The 23,531-nt window shown below is 36.9% G+C and overlaps 2 protein-coding genes across 3 annotated transcripts in view; one reads left to right on the top strand and one right to left on the bottom strand.

Annotated features, from left to right (window-relative positions):
• The window catches only part of CLHC1 (clathrin heavy chain linker domain containing 1), an 18,686-nt gene extending 5,472 nt beyond the window's left edge, over positions 1 to 13,214 (bottom strand). Inside the window, exons 1-8 of the mRNA XM_015831425.1 lie at positions 12,946 to 13,214; positions 11,206 to 11,393; positions 7,951 to 8,084; positions 7,272 to 7,473; positions 6,059 to 6,177; positions 2,337 to 2,424; positions 942 to 1,048; positions 386 to 560 (exon numbers count right to left, since the gene is read on the bottom strand). Coding sequence (XP_015686911.1) covers positions 386 to 560; positions 942 to 1,048; positions 2,337 to 2,424; positions 6,059 to 6,177; positions 7,272 to 7,473; positions 7,951 to 8,084; positions 11,206 to 11,393; positions 12,946 to 13,128 — 1,196 coding nt within the window. The 5' untranslated portion in view covers positions 13,129 to 13,214. The remainder of the gene's footprint in view (positions 1 to 385; positions 561 to 941; positions 1,049 to 2,336; positions 2,425 to 6,058; positions 6,178 to 7,271; positions 7,474 to 7,950; positions 8,085 to 11,205; positions 11,394 to 12,945) is intronic.
• A 3,068-nt stretch (positions 13,215 to 16,282) lies between these two features.
• On the top strand, positions 16,283 to 23,337 carry RPS27A (ribosomal protein S27a). Of its 2 annotated transcripts, none has more exons than XM_015831414.1 (6): positions 16,283 to 16,424; positions 16,516 to 16,595; positions 18,363 to 18,417; positions 20,371 to 20,456; positions 21,521 to 21,652; positions 23,153 to 23,337. In XM_015831414.1, exons 2-6 carry the CDS (start codon positions 16,548 to 16,550, stop codon positions 23,300 to 23,302), a joined length of 471 nt encoding a protein of 156 aa, XP_015686900.1. In that variant the 5' UTR covers positions 16,283 to 16,424; positions 16,516 to 16,547; the 3' UTR covers positions 23,303 to 23,337. The 2 variants fall into 2 exon arrangements, with proteins under 2 accessions (XP_015686900.1, XP_015686894.1); XM_015831408.1 differs by having other exon boundaries at positions 16,356 to 16,420.
• Positions 23,338 to 23,531: the final 194 nt, after the last annotated feature.

Genomic DNA, 23,531 nt, shown 5'->3' with positions numbered 1-23,531 from the left:
CTTTTAAGAATTGTTTAGAACAGGGGTAGGCAACCTTGGCTCTTTTATGACTCGTGGACTTCAACTCCCAGAATTCCTGAGCCAGCACAGCTGGCTCAGGAATTCTGGGAGTTGAAGTCCACGAGTCATAAAAGAGCCAAGGTTGCCTACCCCTGGTCTAGAATGTACCACAAATAATTGATTTAGCAGAAATAATAGTATTATTCAGCACCTGCCATACTGGAAATATGCCATTTAGTTTATAAGTGAATATTCTGATAGCCAATGTCCAAGATTACTGAACATTTGTCATACTTACCTGGAGTTTCCACAGAATGACCTATGCATTTCTTGTACATAATGTGTGTCTTCTGCTACTGAGCCAGAATTCTGAATGATCACTTACTTGTGCAAAGTGACCCAATGCATCACCAAGTCCAACCGTTTCTCAGCTAAGGCACATTTGATGGCTTCAGTTGTCAAATTTGCAGGAAGATGCTTCTTAACAGCAATGGTTGTAGTTATGAGTGCATCACAATACAAAAGCAGAGGGAGGATCTTCCCTTTAACATGACCAACAGCTGAAGGGAAAAAGCAATATTTTAAAAAACATTTGCTTGCTGCAGTTTGTTTTCTATGCCATCAATTTTATTCAAGCTCAGACCTTCTATCAAAGGAGGATTTGAACTCAGAATGCTATAAATTAAGCAAATGAGCATATTTTTTTTATTTTACATAATTTGAAAAGTTTTATAAAGAACTACAGAAAGGTGTGAAACTAGGAATTATCATATGTGTGGAATGATCAAAACTACTTTTTGGCTATCAATTGCAATTAATTCACATCCAGTATGGCTGTAATCACATCAGAGAATTCTCCAAAAACATTTATATTTTTGACTATGGTTTACTGATATTCAGACTATATACAAAAGGGGAAGATTGCATCTGAGGCTCCATACCCCTAAATTTCTCCATGGTTTCTTCATTGCGTAGGATTCCTCTAGGACAGTTTGCTGCATATGTTGCTGCAGCCTCATACTGACCACGGGAAAACAGTTCATTGAACCTAGCACAGTTCAAAGAACATAACGTTACAAATGAGAGACATGGATGTAAAAACACCTTTATTATTGGCAAAGCCCTAGCTAAGTAAGCTGCAGAGGAAAGACAATCTGAATGAAGTTAAATAACGTGTAAGGTCACTTGGTACTCTGCCCTTGTGCCAAAAAATTGGGACGTGAAAGGAATTAAAAATACATGTTTCAACTTTGTGAAAACCTCCCCATTGCAATAGATAAATCATCATTCAGGTTTCATTACTTTTTCAAGTTCTCTTTTTCCAGAATAAATTCTTGTCCAAACTAAGCTTCTTATCATCTTGATCTCTACCTGCCTAAGTAAATTTTCGCTAGTGACATCAATCCCTGATTTTGTCCTCTACTAATGTCTTATAAGTCCAACTATAAATAGAAGATCTTTAGGGTAGCAGCATATATTTTCATGTTGTTCTATCCAGTACTGTACAAATATCTAATTGCTATATCTGTTTCCCAAATAATTTTTCTTCATTATTAAGCAGGAAAAGTAGCAGCAGTTGTATTTTGCATTGGCCCAATAAAGGAGTATGGTCTGATGCTCTTTGATCCAAACATCTCCTTTGTTTTGTTTTGCCAAGAACAAGACAATATTTTTCAATAATTTTTTGCCTGGGCAAGATATCATCTTCCTACTTAGCCCTCTCTGCTGCAGGGCTCATAAAAAGTCTATGTCTCTGTTTTAACTTCCTGTTAGTCACTATATTGCTATATTGCACTGTGCTTTTGTAGAGTGCATCTAATGTGCTAGGTCACAGTGTTTCTCAACCTTGACAATTTTAAGGCATGTGGACTTCAACTCCCAGAATTCCACAGCCAGCAATGCTGGCTGTGGAATTCTGGGAGTTGAAGTCCACATGCCTTAAAATTGTCAAGGTTGAGAAACACTGTGCTAGGAGATAGGGAATGTGAAAATATTAGGACCAAGTGTGCTTAAAAATGATTTGAAGAAATGCTTCACACTCTGAGTAAGTGCAACCTCTTTGCTCTACATTAAAATAAGACTGCCTTTTTTCAGACCTCTGTACGAGTCTTACAAAAATGTGGCTGCTGTAAGAATGACTAATGAAGCAATTTTTTTAAGTAGCTACTGTTTTCATGCTTGTACAGTTATTTTAGTGACGAACCAAGAAGTGTTGCATTTGCGCAAAGCACTTTTCACATCATATTATGTGCAAACAGTTGGTATTCTTGGTGTACTAAGCAATTTCATTTGCCTGAATAAAGAGACATGATCAGAAGACTCCCTTACTATCTTACCGTTCAATATATTCAATCAGATCTTCTGCCTCTTTACTTTTAGAAGGATCACGTTCAAATACACTTGAGATACTAGAAGCAATTGAACCTGAAAAATCAGATCCATCCACAGGAAGTTAATATTTTACACATTTAGAAAGCAAACAATACATTTTAACCAAATCAAGGGACACATCTGCAGTAAAAACACACTTTCTTTCATTACTTCAAACTGTGGCCTACACTTCAAAGGCTTTGCTGTAGCCTCTGGACCTCTCCTTACCCTGCTGTTAAACCAAAGGTAAGGAAGAAACAGGATACAGGTACCTCAGCTTATGATCATAATCGAGCCTAACCATTGTGGTTGTAAGTCATGACAGTCATAAAGTGGCTCATGTACATGACCAACTTGATTGTACAACCTTTTCTATGGCTGTCATTTTGCAAATGCCATGGTTGTTAAGAAAAAGCAATGGTTCTCTGTGGGCCATTTTTGCCAAAAACCAGAAGTAATTGCCAAGTTTGGGCAAAAGCATTGTAAAATGCAATCATTTGACTGCAGGACAATGGAAATGACCATAAATACAGTCCAGCTGTCGGGTGTCCAATGTGTGGCCACGTGACATTGGGGGGGGGTGATAGTTGGAACTTTGAATATAGTTTGTAAGTAACAGGTAGGTACATCCATCAGAACCTCAAATGGTTGCTAAGTGACTGGCCATAAGTTGAGGAACATACATACATACATACATACATAACATACACATAAGTTGAGGAACATACATGCATGCATACATACATACATACATACATACACACACACATACATACATACATATAAAAACAAATTGTGAAACATAAAATCAGAAAATTTAATGTAAGTCCACATCATAAAATGTAGACAATGAATGGTATCATAATCAGCCACCTTCATTTCAAAGGTTTGGTGGAAAAAGCTAGGGGTGACATGATAGCAGTGTTCCAATATCTCAGGGGTTGCCACAAAGAAGAGGGAGTCAAGCTATTCTCCAAAACACCTAAGGGCAGGACAAGAAGCAACAGATGGAAACTAATCAAAGAGAGACGCAACCTAGAACTAAAGAGAAAATTCCTGACACTTAGAACAATTAATCAGTGGAACAACTTGCCTCCAGAAGTTGTGAATGCTCCAACACTGGAAGTTTTTAAGAAGTGATCGGACAACCATATGTCTTAAATGTTATAGGACAGTGATGGCGAACCTTTTAGAGACTGAGTGCCCAAAAACTGGCTCCGCCCCACTCCACCCCCTGCCTCGCCCCCTGCCCCACCCCCCTGCCCCACCCTGCCTACCCGCAGGGCCACTCACTGCCTCCAGGGCCCGCCGCAGATCACCCAGGCAGCCCAGCAGCGCTATGGTGGTCACGCCCTCTGCCCGCAGCCTGCAGCATTGACTGTGCACGATGGGGTGTGAGGGCAGAGTCTTGTCTACGCTGCCTGGCTGCCATGTCCTTGGCTGCACTGCTCCGCATAAGTCACGCTCAGGGCGACTCTCCTTCGGGGGGCTGCTGGAGAGGAGGGGGTCGTGGGGGGGGACAAGGCTGGGGCAACGGCACCCGTGCCCACAGAGAAGGCTCCGAGTGCCGCCTCTGGCACCCGTGCCATAGGTTCGCCACCACTGGTATAGGGTTTCCTGCCTGAGCAGGGGGTTGGACTAGAAGACCTCCAAGGTCTAGTCTAGTCTAGTCTAGTCTAGTCTATGCTATGCTATGCTATTCAACTTCACCCATTCTGCAAATTAAATGGACAAGAACCAATCTAAGTTGAGAGCATTCAATACATAGGACTGGAGAGGCCCCAGAAAAAGGCCTGCATCTATTCTCACTTCCCTTTGACTTCTTGAGGAGAGGGAATCAGAAGCAAATCTTCTTAGAATGCACAGGGTGGGCAGTTTCTACTTGGGAAAGACAGTTGCAGGTTTTCGATTTTCCATGGCTGATTAATACATCTCGCAAGCAAGCTGAAATGATGACCATTGTGTAAAATAAAAGACTGGTGAGTACACCAGTCTTCAGGTTTTCTGGACAAGGAGAGATTGCCTACGCATGCTCTGAATGACAGGCCCTTGCAAGGAGATCATAAAACAGTTTGAGTTGAGTGCCAGGAGCCAAGGAAGAAGACATCTTTACTTTCAGCAGTAGTAAGGCCTTTCATATAGACATAAAGGCAATAGAAATAACTTTCTAATCATTTTGGAAATGTTCAAATTAACTACTTTATGGATATTAGAGACCTTCAAAATGACAAGTTTAATTTTACACTTGGTGAGTTTTACCCTCCTCTTTTAATTAAAAAATGAATAAATAAATCAAGTTTAAACATTTTAAAATAATATACAACTTCCAAAAAGCAGGAAAAAAAGGAATTTTGATTTAAGAAAATTTTAAACAGATTTAAAGATCAGAGAGATGTGTGATAGTGGTTATTTTTTTATGTAACCCATGAAAACCAAATTATAATTAAATAATATAGTAATGGGAAATGAATGAAATGGAACTACTAAATCCATATTAACAATTGAGGTTTGATGAAAGTTGCAAGTGGACACTAGAGGGAACCAAAGGACCAGACAGAAAGGAGTTAAAATGGCTAAGCCAGCTTTAATTTTTCCTACAGGTTTTTTTTAAAAATATGGCCTAAATATCTTAGAAAGGATACAGATTTTAATGGATAACTGTTTAGAAGATGCAAGAAAAAAATTAAAAAACCTTTACCTGACTTACACCTTATAGTTTGAAAACATGCAAGACAACAAAATTGAGATTACTAAAATGGGAATACAAAAGATAAATTAAGAAAAGAATCTGGATATGTAACAGCTACAACAAAAGAAACTCTTTAAGATTATGCCTCTTTATATGGGAAGAAAAGGATCTGGATCTGGAGCATCTTTGACAAGAAATCCTGGATGATGCCTCTTTATGTGATTTACAAAGTAGGCTGGTGAAAACTTTGAAGACTTCTTTTAAATACTAAAGAGTGATAAAATATCAAATCTTGCAACACCATAGGAAATATTTAAAGGTCAGCTTGCACAGAGCAAAAGAAGAAGAAAAACAATATAAAATTGGACTATTTAACAAGGGATAAACTATTTCATATTTCTAGTAACACCTAATGGACTTCTTGCCTAACCTAGATTGAAAAGATGATTTCTGGCATATAGATAAAAGTTAGGCTATGAGGAGAAGAGGGTTTTTTTTAATCTGTAATTTTAAAAGACTGTGAAAAGTTAGTATATTATGGGTACTTGGTGTGATTCAGGTTGGAAGCAACTTCTTTATTATTGCCTTTGTTATCTTTTTACTTTCTACTTTTTTCTTTTTTCTGCACTTTTATTTTTCTTTTAATTTAGTTTGTATTAATTTTTACTATGTTTATTAATAAAATTATTTTTTTTAAAAAAGAAAAGATAGTCCCACAGGTAACAAGGACCTGTGCCATAAATGGTTTTATAGGTTGTAAACAGCACACTACAAAATGCATCCAGAAACCTATTGGTAACCAATGCAGTTCCTACAATATAGGTATATATCAGAAAGCCCAATAAAGAACAGTAAAGACAATTTAAACCCTATTTCTGCAAATAAATGGCACACAGTTTTTTTCCAGCATAACAAAGACACATTGACTTTTTAGCACACCACCAGAAACATGTTTTTTTCTGATTTGTTGTAAAAAGCTGAAGTCTGATGTGTTTTTACCTTTTATAAGTTTCTCATTTTCTATCATCTGAAATATGAGCTGCTGCAGAGTGTCAATATTCTTGTCTGTATTCTCCCAGATACCAATCACACTTGCAAACAGATTTAGCCGATAAAAACTATAAAAATTAGAATATTGGTTGAAAAGTGACTGTATCAGTATCATCTGTTGATTGAATTCTCCAGGGTTGTCCTTATCACATTATTTTATTCTCTTGTATATAAAAACACAGGACAAGTTTCCTGAGAAAAAGAATTTCCCTAATGTCTAAATTTGTCACGTGGCATGTAATATATACATACATACATAACTAGACTGCAATTATAATTGCAAATTGAATTGAAGCATTTCCTATATTTGCAAATCTCCATGCACAGGTTTTATATGCATAGTATGAAAAAGTCCCTCGCTAGTCTGTATTTACTTATATTTGATTAAGTGGGTTCATTCTCAAACTTAACTTTAGCTTGGGTGCACTATGCCTTACAACATACATTCAGGATACAATACATGAATAAGCTCTTACATTACACATACTAATTAAATTTATTTTTTAATTATCACAATTATTAATATTACACCATATACTTTGTCTATTAATCAAGTACTGGTTATTCTGACTGACAGTGGCTTTCTCAGATTTCATGTGGGGATATTTCGTACTGTAATGTGTGTTGCCAAGAAACAACTGATTGTTTCATAATAATCTATTACTGTAAATTATACCATTTAATAGTATTAGGAATTCCCGGAACTGAGCTTTATATATGCAAAATATTTATTTGTTTGGCTATCCATCTCACAATGGTCATTGTGGCATTGGATGGCATACAAGTCCTGGCATCATGAAAAAAAATAATAATCCCATTTTAGAGAAATACATAGAGAAATACAGCAATAGTAGCAGAGCTCACCTAACATCCTGAACCAAATGCCTGGAGTTAATATATCTTCTATGCATTGATTTCCCTCATTAAACCTGTTAATGGCTGCTATGTTCCAGTTGAGGGTTGTTTTCTGTTGGTGCTAATCTAACCACAAATACTTAGAACATACAATTTTAGAAATTACAATTCTACGATCTATTCTAAGTCACTGTTCTAATCTGATAAAAACAAAGCGGACAAAGTTGCTATGCCCACTATTCAAAAATGAAGAAAAGAGAAAATACTCCAAATAAGTAAGTGCATATTGTAAAAGGAACCTTTATACCAAAACTTCAGGTTTTCATTCTTTTTTTCAGCCATATTTCGCTTTTGAACAGCGTAATTCATGTCTTCTTCAACATTGGCTGTGTTTTCTATGGGAATGTATTTTGTAAACATGTCCTCTTTCAACTCTTTCAACCTTTTTTGTAGATGAGCTAAGTGGTTAGAAAGGACATCTATATCAAGCGAGTCTTTCACGTTAAGCCCTGTTGAAAAAAAGGAGGAGTTTCTATCAGTGATCATATTGCCAATCTGTAAATTCAAACTGTACAAATTCTGTAACACCAAAAAAGCATTCTGTTATTATAAACCAAACTTCAAAGTCAACAGAGAGGTCTGCTTTTTTTGGAACGAATAACTAAAAAAAAGCCACCATTTACAAGTAGAATGCATACTTTATATGGCAGACTCAATTCTACTCCTTCATATATTGCATGTGATAGTTAATTTCAGTTTCATCCTGAGTAATCATCCATTAAAAAATATATAGAAAGGGCACCATCCAATTGTCCATTTCGGCTTGCTCCTCAATCTTGGCTCAGCTAAGATTTAGAATGTAATAGAGAACATATAATTATTCAAAACAATCTTAGATATTAACATTGCAGTATAATACAGAAGGTGGTTCATGTTCCTGGTGTGAGAAAAAAATGATTTTTTAATTACAAATAACTCCATCTTACCTGGAATTTTTTTAGCAGGATTAACTTTCTTAACGGGGATTGAATCTTCTTTTGCTAAGAGTGTTAACCTTAAACTTTTTAGTTTCTGTATTAAGCTCTCAATTCTTGTAGAATTCTTCTCAATTCTTTTCACTCTAAAAACAAAAGCAATTCAAATAATACATTACATCTGTTTCATCTCCTGTAGAGAGTTGCATATAACTTCAATAACTGAAGACTTATAAATGCCTTTGAGATTTTAGATATTTGAGTTTTAAGTATTTCCTTTAAAAAAATTATGCTATTAATGGAAGTTACTTAGCTTTGTATAACTTCATTGGGAATTTGGGGACAAAGCAAATGAATGAAGATGGTGGGGATATAGGCTGATAGGGCAAAACCTTCAGTTAAAAGAAAGAAAAGCTTGTTGTTCATCGTCCATAATTCCCCAGCTAGCACAGCCAATGGGAATGATTACTACCAGTAATGCTCAACTTACAACCACAATTGAGCCCAAAATGTCTCTTGCTAAGTGAAACATTTGTTAAGTAAATCTGGCCCCATTTTATAATCTTTCTTACCACAGTTGTTAAGTGAATCATTGCAGTTCTAAAGTTAGCAGCACAGTTGTTAAGTAAATCTGGCTTCCCCACCGACTTTACTTATCAGAAAGTCACAAAAGGTAATCACATGACCCGGTACACTGCAACAGTCATAAATATGAGTCAGTTGCCAAGCGCCTGAATTTTGATCCCATGACCATGGGGATGTTGCAAGTGTGAAAAATAGTCATAACTCACCTTTTCATTGTTGTTGTAACTTTGAAAGGACACTAAGCTTTTAGAATAAAATAGAACTACAGTATTTATTTGTACTAAGCATTATTCTGATAAATCATATTCCAGTGAACTTAAAAAATAATATAAAAACATTAAATTTATTCTTGGTCAACAAAATAATCTAACTAGTTTAAAGTAAGTAATGAATAAGCAAACATAAAATTAAAAGAAAATGTATTATATGCTTTGATTGAAAAAATAACTGACAAGAGAAAAATATTATTAATAGAGCATTTATAAGGATCCTCTTTTTCTTCCACTACATTGTATAGAGAATAGCCCTGCCTACTATAATCTGGTTGCTAATTCCAAAATATCTGGGAGAACCAAGTTTGGGAAGCACACCATAACCATTTCCTTCCACACTTTTCTTTCCGAACAGATCTCTGCTCTCCTCTAGTGGTATGCAGTTTGTAACCTTCTGGAAGAGTTTGTTCATATGGGACTTGGCCTATAGTGTCCCACAGGGTTCCATCTTTTCTCTTATGAATGTTCGTCACCTACATGAGATTAATGGGAAAGAATTCAAAATGCTAGAGTGGGTACCATCACTATACTGATGACACCCAGCTTTATGTATTGTGAATATCCCTTGATTTCTTCACTAATTCTCTCAAATTTTCTTCAATAAACTATGAAATCAATTATGATTTTTAATATATATATTCATCCCTTTACCATGTATACATATGAACAGGCTGTTTAAACAAACCAGCTTTTTTCCTAGGCAGATATTAATCATTTTCATTCATTCTTTGGTCTTTAAACAGCCCGCTTTTTTGTATTCTTTCATCCACCTATCTAAATAACAGAACATTGTTTTCTCTGGTTTGCAATCTTTTCTTGTTCTGTTGAAAACTGTAATTTGCTTGGAGCTCTTTCTCATAGAATAAAATCTTCTCCTCTGAAAAGTCTATTGAATCTTTTTCTCGAGGGATTCTCAATCTCGTTAGTATCCATGAAGAAAAAATCCCAAACATGTTCTCTTGAGAGTTGCAAATTTGCTTGAAACTCATTTCAGTTGCACTGAGCATTCAAACCATCTTCATAATTTAAATTGGTGTCAGGTTTGTATTCTAAAGTTGCAGTTAAGTCCTTTACATTGTCAGATATTTGTGAAATTGCCTCAGTGGTTTCATAATTTTCTACACATAATTGCATCTCTTGCTCTTTTTATATATCATCTAGATCATCTATATCTTTAGAACCTAATCAGTCTATAAAATGAATAATTTTCTGTAGAGAATTTTCAAAAACCTCCCTAAATATGCTCAAATTTGGCCATCTTCTTAGCTCCTTGTAGCGGTCAAAGGATATTTATTTATTTATTGATTGCCAATCAGAATTCATAAAAATCAGGGAATTTCAGCCACTCACAACAAAGCAATCAAGACTATAGGTTATTTAAAAATAATAAAATAAAACGACACCTTTCTATCCTTATGTTTTTCCATCAGAATTAAAAAGAAAAGATACTCCAGCTTCCTTATTTTAGCTTGCCTCCAGCAATCCTCTTCTAACAATAAAGAAGCCTCAAAAATGCTGCAGAGCTTCAAAAAGGGGCTGCGACTGAAGAGAGCCTCTTTTAGCTAATACAAATAATAATTTCATAAATTGGTTAAGAAATGAAAGGCATGATCTATTGACCATTTGAAATATAAATTGCAAAATGACTGCTTTTCCAATAATGAAGTGATTACAGTCCCACCCCCCCAGCTGAAGGGTTCACCAGCTGCTCCAAAGCACAGCTCCTGAAGCTTCTTGCAGAGCGCTGCTTTATGGAGGGTCTTGTGGGGTGATTCTAGGACTCTCCCTCTATATGTTGTCATAAAAACAAAAGGAATGCCTGTTCCTTCTGCTAGTAAGTTGAAAAAACAGCAATCCAGAGAGAGAAGCCTTTCTGGGCATGTCAACCATTGGCCATGTTCACAGGAAGTCTCCTGATTTTCAATCTTTCAGAGTGTTGCAGTTTTTTCCCAAATCAACCTCTGATTCTTCCATTATCACCATTCAGTGGAGTATATCACTTAACTATACCCAACCAACGGTGCCATGGAATTATTCTGCATTTTGTGGTACACTAATATGCTGCAGATATGTCCTTTTCATGTCAAATTTACTAGCTATCACTATCTGGTAGCGTGCAAACTCCAATGTAATTCTATTTGGTTATCTGTAGTAGTGTTAGATATTATGAGCATATCTGACATATAAAAATAGCATTTCTTGCTTATTTGCCTTTGTTTTCCTAAACCTAACTTACGTTATATATAATATTCATTCTGTAAGCATCCACAAAGATGCAAATACTTTTTTAAAATGAAAAAAACACCACACAATATTAGCAATTTCAAATCAGATGTCACTATACGAGAGATTAGTTCAAAATTGTGCCTTGAATACCCCACACCTGCAAAAGAGCGAAAGAGGTTCTTACTTTTCTTCCAGCTGAGTTATTCTTTTCTTATAATACATTAAAGTTGAAGATTCACATGCTAACATTTTTAATTTTCCATGAAGATAAAAGGCATCATGCTGGCCCTTCTTTATTGCTTCTATAAAAGCATCATATTCTTGCTTGATTGTGGTCAAAATGCTTTTGTATGCATTAACATGCTCAATTATCTGTTTTAATAATACAGAAACTGATTACATGTCATCACTGTTGAATAGTGATACAACAAATAAATAATGATACAATAAAAGGAACTGACCTTACTGCAGGTTAAAAGAGTCTTTCTGAATTAAAACAAAAGAAAATTTTAACACACCATCCCATTCCCCATCATTGGTTAAGTAGTTGCTTCTGGAAAGTCCATTAGCAGGAAATTAATGCAATTATTGTTTCCTCTTATTCCTCAACAACTGCCTACATATTTCTAAACCCAAAATTTCAAAAATAAATCATAATAAAGTTATATTAGCACTTTCCCTCATCAGACAAAACATCTTAAAACTCATAGAAGAGGATGGAACAACCAGAATGTCAAGAGCAAATCAGCACTTTCAGAAGGCCGGGCAAGATTTGTTTTAAGTGAGAGATTGAAGAAAGAAGAGAGTGTGTCACACCCTATATTTCTTTTTTATCTTTACGAGAGATGCCACATTTTTCTAGGCTGCTCCTCAAAGTGAGTAAGGTCTAAATAGCAAATACAACAAGAATGCAGCTTGTATCCTGTTTGAGCTACACCACCGAGTCAAGCATGCCAGAAACCGGGCCAGGCAAACAAGCGAAGCTCCGTCCACAGGATGCAGGCAGCACACAAAACCACGCCCTCTATGGTTTACGGGAAAACCTCTCTCCATGGAACTGGTCCCTGGTGCCCAAAAGTTTGGGGGCCACCACTCTAGATAATTTACACATCCAGAAAAATAGTACCAGATTTGAGACCTAATATGACTAAATGGAAAATAATTTAATTCTGATTGCTTTTCCAACCATTTTTAGTTTATGGCCTTTTTTAACAGCTTAGGGGAAACAAATCTATAATCCCCCTTCTTCTCATGCATTAGTGGAAAAACAAAACCTTTAAAATGCCAGTTTGCCAAATGCCTCTTTCATAAGCATATTTATCAAACCAAAATATTAGGCTATGTAGAACAGCCAGCAAATCCAAATGCCTTGCTTGAGGGCTTGTTTCTCAAAGTAACATATTGTGGTCCAGCATCTATGATACACTTGGTGGTCTCTGAGGCTATCTGCCATACTTAGAGCAAGGATCGCTCAGAGTGAGATAGGAAGATCAAGAAAGCTGTAGGATGTGTATGCAAGTTCATGTGTTGGGAAGAAAATTGAGTCTGTAACCTCTCATCTCAGATTGGTCATTTTACATTGACAATATTATTAAATTATTATTATTATTATTAAACAATAATGTTTACTTCTATTTATATAGCTGACCATCTTACAAAATGTGACTCTAGGTGGTATAAAATAGAAAAACTAACAACATAAACAATATTAAGAACATTCTACAATTTAAAAATATCAATCAGCATTATTATTAACAGACTAGCAGAGGATTCAGTGTTATAGGAAATGAAGTCGCCTCACTAGTTCATGCTAAATATTATTATTGTGCACTGATTTCAGCATAAGTCAGACAATATACCAAAGCCATAAAAATCACACTCATTGATCATGAAAATTAGAATATCTTTAGAAGTGTTTAGTTACCATTTCAAATACATTTCTGTATATTATGTAATAATCCTCTGCTGGTCCTTGCTCAGTACACCCCACGTTTTCAATCTCTGAAATGATATAACTCTGAATGCTTTCCAGAAATTCCTTGTCAGTCTCTGGGATGATGGGAGGAAGCACTGAGTGTTTACTTGCTCCAACACTAGCTGATTTCATGGTGCAGAAGCAGAAGATACCTAATTTCCGTTGCAAATAGCAACTAAAGTGTCAGTCCTTTACTCTGATCAGAAGGCATGCTTCAGTCAAAATCTAAAAATAATACCACATCAATAAAAGAAATGAACATTTCATCTAACACATCAACTTTAAGGATGCTTTCTACATGGCTTATTCCCAGGTAAACAAAGGACCATAAACTAAATCTAACTGCAGTGCCCCTAGTGCTATATTACATTCAATATGGAGGAAGAAGTTGTGTGCAATAGCAAGGTTTTGCAGATCTTAAGTACCTATTGTTGAATTCAATGATAGTAAATTATCAGATAAGTGTGGATTGCTGAATAAGAAACTGAATCATAAGTTAGGAACAAAATATTTCCAAATCTGAATCTAACAAAGCTGAAAGGACTTTAAACATTTATTTCTAGTATATTAAACATCCATTTTGAAATACTGAGACTGTCATCAACATCAAATATGTTGTTTCAGAGATATAATTATTTTCAGATAAATATCTGTCATCTGTAATACAGAATTGGAATATCTTATACCATAAAATCAATCATTTCAGACTCTAAGAAATGTTAAGTACAATTTAAGATTGGCTTGTTCAGAAAGAAATATTCAGGCTTACTGGACTTCTCAGAAGAAGTTAAAAAAGGTTGTCTAATCAGTCTATTCTGCAGATGTAATAATTACAATTTTACAAAGTTATTACAATAAGACGTAATAACTTTGAAGGAATGTTAAGAGCATAGACTTGCATGTGTCCAGCGATGGTTCTTTATTGTAAGATTTTATTACAATTATAATGGTAATACTATGACAAGCCAGTTGTCCACTGAAGGCCATTCCAGAAGAAAGGCTCTGTCACTGAAAAGCAGGGCTGTCACACCTCACTCCCACTTACCTCCCTAAAAGACGGAACTAGTATCAGCTCCTTAGATTGGCAGGGCCAATTCCATGCACTAGCATTTTAAATTCCACTCAGAAGTCTATTGGCAACAAGTATACAGTAGTGTATTATATAATCAGTAAGAACATGGGGTGCTGCACTCTGAACCAAATGCGGCTTCTGAGAGACCTTCAAAGACAGACCCAAATACTGCAAATTGCAGTAGTCTAAATCAATGGGGAAGATAGCATCTCTCATTGTAGCAACACCTTCTCACCACAGACAGGAAAAATCACAACTGCCATAACAGACAAAGCTAGGCAATGGTCCACCTGGCTATGGCTTCTCCTGCAGACTTGCTCCATTAGGAATAATACCCAATATCAAGAGACACAGCTGGAGCAGACCAAGAGTTCTAATGGGCAAACAGTAACTCCATCTTGCTAGGTAGGGTTCAATTTAATCCTATTTTCTGTCATCCAGATCCTCACAATCTCCTGGCACTGAGACAGGATTTCAGCACCATCACCATTCTACCCTGTAAGAGCAATGTAAAGCTGGGTATAATCAGCATATTAATGATCAATTCCAGACTGCTGAATCGTGGTTTCCAGTGGCTTCATGAAAATGTTAAAAGGAGATTGGGATGGCTGGAGAGGATCAGTCCCTGTGGAACCTCACAAAAGAGTAACCACTGAGCCAATTCCCACTCCACCACAGCAACCAACCAATGCCACTCCCTCAAGGTTAATATAGGACAGTGGTTCTCAACCTTTTTAATGCCGCGACCCCCAACCGGTCGTAAGTCGAGGACTAAACCGGTCGTAAGTCGAGGACTAAACCGATCGTAAGTCGAGGACTACCCAACTGGTCGTAAGTCGAGGACTTTCCCTGCCCGGGAGCGCCGCGCATGCGTGGTTCCGCCCCCTGCGCCGGCCGAGGCGTAGCTGGCAAGCGGCAGAGACGGAGCAGGCCGACCACCAGCTGGCCCAGCCCAAGGGAGGTAAGGCACCCGCCAGAAAAGGGGAAAAAAATGGCGGACAGCCTTGCTTGGCGACCCCCGTGAAATGGTCGATCGACCCCAAATGGGGTCGCGACCCATAGGTTGAGAACCGCTGATATAGGAGGTAATGTAGGTCCCCAGCTCCCTCCAGCTTAATGTAAGATGTAATGTAGGTCCTCAGCTGGGCAGATTTTGGATAATAGCATCATGACTTTTGTCTAGCCAGGTCTCAGTAATGTACACCAGATCTGTGTATTCATCCACCAACTCATGACTGGATGCAATCTCATTTCAGAGAGACTTGGCATTTACCAGTAGCATGCTAAGATCACATAAGCAAACAGGTACACAATCATCGCCAAATATTTGTGGTCAATTCTTAGTCTTTGGACTGGCATTGTATTGATGGGAGAACAGACAGTATGATCCGATGACATAAGTTTAAACAAGTCAAACAATTTTCTGCTTTAAAAACTGAATTATAACAACGAATATAAATAGTATTTTGATATGTGGAAAAGTGAAAGTTTCACTTACAGTATATTATTGGTAATTTTTGTTATTGTTAATGTCAAAAGTATTTGAGGTATTTTTAAAAAAAATGCATTGTTTTCTTTAATAAATATATGTTTTACTCTTACTAACATTTATTCTGTTGTTTAAAAACTAAATGGAAATTATTTTTTAAAAAACTATTAGAGGATAGTCTGGAATCAATTTATCTATTTTACTTCCTATACATCATTTAAACATTTTAGACCTTTGGAAACATTTCTGTAACACCATTTTTGGCTAATAATACTTATGTCTGTGTAGAGCTTCAGCATCACAATGAAGGACGCCATCTGCCTTTTCCTAGCAGCCACTGGCTTCTAAGGCAACTATCTCAACGCAAGGCCATCAGCTCTTTTTCTCGCTCTCACGAGAGGCCGTTAAGAAAGCAGCCTATTCGTTTCTCTCCCGATGATGCCAAGGAAGACCCACCTCTTTCATCCAACTAACTCTCCTAGAAGCCAACTAATGGTAGCAACAAGGCGGAATTGTTAATCAGGAAGGGAGGAAAAACTAGCGGCCTTCGGGGGACTGATGGGAAGTGTAGTTTTCCTCCACACTTCCTTTCTTCCTCTTCCGGTCTACTTAACATTCGGCTTAGAATTCTGATGATTCTTCCGCGACTTATCGGCCGTAGCCTTTCTCCAATAGGCGCGGCCGTTTAACCAAAACTACTATTCCCATCATGCTTTTCAATAATTTCGAAAGGAAACAAGTACTGGATAGTGTAGTCCTACGGTGGCGACGCATGGCCCCTTCTGCCTTGTTTCAAGGCTGGGAAACCCCGTGCTCAGTCGAGCAGCCTCTCTTTCCGGCGTCGGCCATTCTGAGAGCGGGTGGTGGGTGAGCGCTTGGCCTACTTCGAATTTCTTTTTTTTCTCTTAGGGTTGGCATTGAGCGAAGCCTTGATTTTTCGCTGTTTATTCCCCTCTAGGTAGAACCATCACTAGGCGCTCTACCGCCGCCATGCAGATCTTCGTGAAGACCCTAACGGGGAAAACCATTACCCTCGAGGTGAGGAAGGCAGGAGATGGGATGGGTTTCGGCCAGGCTGGTTAGTCTGCGGATCTCTAATCGGTGCTCTTTTCTAACCGGTTCCCTTCCCCTTTCTACCTTTCTGTTGCTGTCTTTTGGAGTGGCGATGGGTATTTTGTCCTGGGATTGTTAGATTGAGGAAAAATGGTGCCTCTCTGCAGAATAGAAGGCTCTTCCTCGTGATCGTTGAAACGAGGAAATGAGCGGAAAGAATTGGTATTTTCGTCAATTGAATAATGCTATAAAGAAGTAAATAGGAAGACTATAATTTTTGCAGAGGCTTAAAGGATTAAGACAAAGATGGCATTGGTTGGAAAACTGAAGGTCTATACAGGAAATCCAGAAGATGGAGAGTTTACAGTGTTCAAATTTCTGCTCCGTTTTTTTCATACACAAAAGTCCCGAAATAGTTGCAGATTTGATTTAGTGCTGTTTCTAGTGTGTAGGTAAAAAAGCGGTTACAGCAAAGGCAGAAAAAGAAGTTACAGCAAAGGCCTCTTAGCATGTTCTGTAGTAGCCAACCCACAAGAAAACATAAGGGCAAACAGTTTCTTTTGTGTAATGCAAATTAATTTAATCAAATGAACTTTTGTTCCTTGTGTAATGCTAGAAAAAGCTTTACCTGCTTTTTGCCTGGAGATTAAAAATACTGAAATAACTAAAGCTTTGAAATGGGATAAATTGCTAGAATGGAATATTTGATTTGTGTCATGTTCTCAGCCCTTACTTTTACACCCAATATCCTGTGCTACCCTTATGACTCCCTTATAGGATTTATTTTATGCTATTCCTATTTTATATACTTAATGATATTGATACTGAATCTAAGCCACCCTGAGGAAAACCTTCTTTTGAAGGGCAGCACATAGTATTTTAAATTACAAAATAAATATTATGAATATACTATTTCTGTAATGTTTCCCTGTTTGTTTTATTGCTTTTGCGTTTCCTCAACTTTTGTGCATTTGATATGTAATGAATCATGTTAAAGCTTTGTCATTTTGGTAAAAAAAAATCTCTTAATTCCAAATATAGGGATACAATTAGGGCTTAAACTGAATTTTAGACATGATAACTCTTGGTAGAATTGAAGTTATGCCAAAGGCAACAGGTACTACAAGAAGTACTTTTAAGATGAAACAGTAAAGCATTGTATAGTCTAATAGACTTGTTTAATTTGACCGTATCTTAATAAGCATATAAAGCCAGAATTGAGAAATCAGCAATAGCTGTAAATATTAAAAAAGGAAGAAGCTAAAATTCTGTAGAATTCAAACAAACATCTGCAACACAACACCCCACCAAAAACAATTAAGAATTGTTGGTAAGAAAGACAAAAAAGTCTGGACACTGGACAGTGCCAATACCTGGAGTAGAAGAGAAGGAACTGGAGAAAATCACAAAATGCAAGCACCTGCAAATGGAAGTTGAACAATTGTGATGAAAACAACTATAGTACCTATAGTAATAGGCATCTTGAGTGCAATTTCAAAAAATGGAATACCATGTGAATATGAGCATTGATAAAATCACTATTAGTCAATTGCAAAAGGCATTTTTACTTGGAATAGTAAAAAGAAACATGAAACATCTGACTGTCCCAGATCATTGTGAAGGAATTAATAGGCAAAACTGCCAAATCCAAACATCTGGCTGACAGTGCAACCAACTATAATATGTGTAATATATATCTATAGCTAGTTTGAATCTTTAAGTCTTTAAGTGTGGTTTAAATTTTTACAACAGGTTGAACCATCTGATACTATAGAAAATGTCAAAGCCAAGATCCAGGATAAAGAAGGTGGGTGTACTATAATTTATTTGTTTATGAGATTTGGGAACGGCTTGGGTCCTAAATGACTCTGGGAAGCTTACATCAAAAATAAATGGAAACATAACTAAAACTCTTACATTTGTGAAATTACAATGCATAAACTTTTACGCTGCAATTCTAAATTCAGTTATTTTATGATAATCACTAGGTGATTATGAAATGGAAAAATATTTTATTTTGAACCCAGAACCAATACATTCCCAAAGTTTTGCTTAGTTGTTTCAGGCTAGCCATAATTCAGTAGAAACAGCCTAAAATACTTTGGTTGTCTGGCTTTAGATAAAAGCCTTACCCTATAGATAAGCTGGGCAAGGCTGATGCAAACTGTTCTCTTTCCTCGGGCTGCCAGCATGGCATCTTACTGGATTACCTGCCTGCCAGTTTCCCCTCCTTTCTCAGCCATCATTGCCAGTTTAAATTGGCATATCGCGCCTGCCCACCTGTTTCCTGTTTTTTTCCAGCACCTTCCTTTCCCTCCTTCCCATAGCCACTGCTCTTGTCCACTGATCTTTCTCTCCAGCACCTTTCCTCCCTTCCCTTGTAAACACCCCATGTACATGAAAAGCATATTATTGAGCAACTTTTAACAGTCTGTTGCCTTCCAGGCGTAATAGACTCAGCTTTCATCATGATGGCCAATTGAGTGATTTCACACATGTAAGAAAGCTTTAGTCTGGGGAACACTAGTCAAGGTAATTAGGAAGGCAATACCATTACTTAAAATCTGACAGTAATTATTTTTGTCATTTGAAAAAAAATGAAGTGTAACAGTTCGGTCATATTGTGACTCTATAAATGAATTAAATATGGATTGTGTAATTATTACAATAGGAGATATGGCTGAAGGGTTGCTTTTATTCAGATCTCAGCCTACAGATCCAGCCATCACTGGTTGAATGGTATTCTTCTTTCAGATGTATGTCACATTTAGTCTGGAGTGTGTTGAAAGTGTGGAGGATTTTTCCATGTATAAAACAGAAAACTGCTTTTTCTTCAATGTGAATGTTGTGCGTGCAGTAATCTTTAACATGTCATGGTTTTAAACTAGCACAGTGGTGGCGAACCTATGGCACGGGTGCCAGAGGCGGCACTCAGAGCCCTTTCTGTGGGCACATGCACCGTCGCCCCAGTCCTAGGCCTTCAGCTGGGTTTTATAAAACCTTTTAGCTTTAGACCTCTGCCGCCGTGTGCAAAAAAAAAAAAAGGTTCAATCAGTCAATTTTAACTTCTCGTGGGAAAAAAAAGATCTTGCAAAGTTGGAATTGATTGATTGAACTTTTTAGTCCCACCCAGTCTGCCATTACCACCGCAGCCACGCCCACCCAATGGGCCACACGCACCCAGCACTCAACGATGCATAAGTGGGTTTTGGGTTGCAGTTTGGGCACTCAGTCTCTAAAAGGTTCGCCATCACTGAACTAGCACCTTTTAATATTTTTCAGTTGCTAAATATTTTAAATCTTCTTTTGCTAAAAATACATACTCAAGATGGTGAACATACACAACAACCCTGTGAGATCCTTGATTAGGGTATTTTTCTGCTTGATTTTTGCCTGGTATTAATCCCTGCTTATCTGGGAACAAACTCCACACTCACTAGCACTAATGATGTTACCTAGTTTGGTTATGAAATGTCTCCAAGCAAACAACCAAGCTTAGAGAACATTAAGCATTCCATAAAAGCCCATTTAATACGCTTGTATATTTCAAATTTAAAAGATCAATTAAGATAACCAAAAGCTTTATAGTTATTGAGAAGTTTCTTAAGAGATAGTTGATATATTTACTGTGCTATTTTATAACCTGATAGGATTTGAAACTTATCTGCCCTTCACAAAGCAGAACTGATTAAGGTTAACAAACAATGAAATAAATGAATTAAAAACAAAAAAACAAAAATCTTTACTTTTTTCTCACCAGGGATTCCTCCTGACCAACAGCGTTTAATTTTTGCTGGCAAACAGTTGGAGGATGGACGTACTCTGTCTGATTACAACATCCAAAAGGTATTTTAATATTTGAAAAGGTTTTTAAATGTTTGAAACCTTTCATAATATGCAAGAGACCAATGCCAGACATCACCTTCCATCTTCTTCCAGTATCTGTGGCAATAGTTATATATTCTGTGTGAGTAGGTCCTGGTTCTGTTGGCACAATTTGCTCTGTTTCGTTTGCCATCAGTTCCACATCTGCATTACTGACTTATTTAAGCATTACTAAGTCCATAAGTTGTAAGTTTGTCTTATTTTAGCAAATAGGTTATTTTTGCAGGAATGAGTTTTGAAAGGCATAATGATGTATTGTGATTACTGTTTTTTCTGCAGTATCTGTGGTAGGTAGGCAATGGTTTCTGGTTTCCAGGAGTTTTAACAATTTATGTGCTACCACTACATTTTCAACTTATAATAAACACATAGCAGATTTTCTCCATAACAATCTGTCCCTAATCTGATCCTTCACGTCTTCCATGATGCACCAATCACCACCGTTAATTTAAGTCCATCCACTTAACTGCTATTCGTCCTCTTTTACTTCTTTCCAGCTTTCCAGCCTTTTCCAAAGAGCTGAGTTTTCACATAACGTGTCTGAGGTTTTAGCAGTGGAAGACAAAATTAAATCTTCAAATATTATCTATGACTTTTCTTCAATTATTAAATTATCTCTCTGACAGTGTATGATTCATAATGCAGTAGGCAAAGGCCAGATTTTGCATTTGGTTCAGTTATATACTTTGGATTTTAATAAAAAAACAAGATTTCATAAGTTCCAAATTTGCCTATTTTACTGGCATTAGCATTTCATTAGGTACTGGTTATGTTGTGCTGATTTTTCAAGTATTTATATGCTATTTTTTTAATTTAAGGAAGGTTAAGATGAGCATACTCTTTCAGAATAGCTACATAATGAGGTTGGGCTGAATGACTTGACCAAGCTTCATGACTGCATAGAAAACTGTCTCCTGATTTCCTTGTCTAATTCTGGTGCTTATCGCTGCGTCACAGAAATGCTCCAACCTGGATGTTATTTTTTATCCTTAAAAATCTTGTCTTTAAAAAAACCCAAAACTCAGGAATCGACCCTTCATCTTGTGCTGAGACTTCGTGGTGGGGCAAAGAAAAGAAAGAAGAAGTCTTACACCACTCCTAAGAAGAATAAACATAAGAGAAAGAAGGTGAAACTCGCTGTCCTTAAATACTACAAGGTAAAATCAACTTCACTATTGCGACTTGAATTCAGGGGAAAGAGCTGGTAGTAACAAGCTGCAGATTCTGAGAAAATATTAGATTTGTTTAGCCTGCCTTTTAAAATAAAACTCAAGGTGATATATAATACAATAGTTTTATATAGATGTATATGTATATATGTATACGTACACTTAAATATATATTTATACATTTTTTTATAGAGGGTCAGCTTTATATACTAGTCAAGATATCAGGCTAGAAACCAGGAGACCATGAGTTCTAATCCCACTTTAGATGTGTAATGTATATTGTGTATCTATTTACTGTCAAACTCAATACCAATTCATACCAATATGAATAATATGATTCAATATAAATTATTGCTGATTGTTTATTTTGCTAGAAAACCAGTTTCTTCCAGTGACAAATGCAACCTGTTTTGTGTATGCAGAACTAGAACTCTTGGAAGCTACTATTAAATTATTAATAAATAGTACTAGTTAAAATCTTTAAATTACGTTTGTTTTATACTATTAATAATTTATCCTACAACTTTTTTCTAAAACTCTAGATTTACAGCAATATAAAATGCAAAAAATAAAACTATAAGATATTTTCTGTTTGCTGTCTTCCTAGCTTGAGAGCTATATAAGTGAAACGTTTGTCAATATAGGCCAAAATCAAGCATTTGGCAGTTCCTATGCCAGGTTCACAGCCAGAGAGGCAGTCTCACAGATACAGGCCCAAACTGGTAGCCCTTTCAACTTTGCTTGATAACTAATGCTGGTATGCACATGCATAATCTTGTATTTTATACCGGTTTGCAGCCTGCTGAATTTTGCAGTTTCCATATACTATTAAGGGTAGTTGCATATACAGAATATTACATTAGTTTAGACCAGTGGTGGCGAACCTATGGCACGGGTGCCAGAGGTGGCACTCAGAACCCTTTCTGTGGGCACGCGTGCCGTCGCCCCAGTCCTAGGCCTTCAGCTGGGTTTTATAAAACCTTTTTGCTTTAGGCCTCTGCCGCCATGTGCAAAAAAAAAAGGTTCAATCAGTCAATTTCAACTTCTCGCAGGAAAAAAAAGATCTTGCAAAGTTGAAATTGATTGATTGAACTTTTTAGTCCCACCCAGTCTGCCATTACCACTGCAGCCATGCCCACCCAATGGGCCACACCCACCTGGCACTTGATGCATAAGTGGGTTTTGGGTTGCAGTTTGGGCACTCAGTCTCTAAAAGGTTCGCCATCACTGGTTTAGACATACAGCCTGGGAAAGGTTGTTGCAATTATTGAGAGTTACAAAATACCTAGATTCTACTTTTACTCTCATCTTAATCAAGAATGGGTAGCTGTATTCAAGTCTTCTTTCCTTCCTTTCCATCTTGCAGAGTCCTCAATCTTTCTAATTGCAGTTGCTCAAAACCTTTCATGTTCTAATTATTACAACTTTATAGATAAGCCTGTTTTTAAAGTAAATGCTGCATTATTTACTGAGGATTGCTTCTTACAGGTGGACGAGAATGGCAAAATCAGCCGCTTACGCCGTGAGTGTCCATCTGAAGAATGTGGGGCCGGAGTGTTCATGGCTAGCCACTTTGATAGACATTATTGTGGCAAGTGCTGTTTGACATACTGCTTCAATAAACCAGAAGACAAGTGAATATGTCTATTGTAATAAAAAACCTTTAAACATTACTGTTTATTTCTCATAATTGCAAAAATGTACAAAGCAGGGACTTCTAAATATTTTTAAAGTGTGCCTGTGTTTGTGTTGTAGGAACATGATGTGCTCATAAGGGAAAAACAGAGTGGGGAGGATATTATGGAAATGTCCTTATTTTGGATAAATTTATCTGCTAGCTGTAGCTCAGGCAAAGCCATGCTTGAAT

This window comes from Protobothrops mucrosquamatus, unplaced genomic scaffold, assembly GCF_001527695.2.
Source record: "Protobothrops mucrosquamatus isolate PMUCROS unplaced genomic scaffold, P.Mucros_1.0 scaffold_256, whole genome shotgun sequence".
In the NCBI taxonomy this organism is placed as follows: Eukaryota; Metazoa; Chordata; class Lepidosauria; order Squamata; family Viperidae; genus Protobothrops; species Protobothrops mucrosquamatus.
Note: the sequence above shows the minus strand (reverse complement) of the source record. Positions and strands in the feature narration are given on the sequence as shown.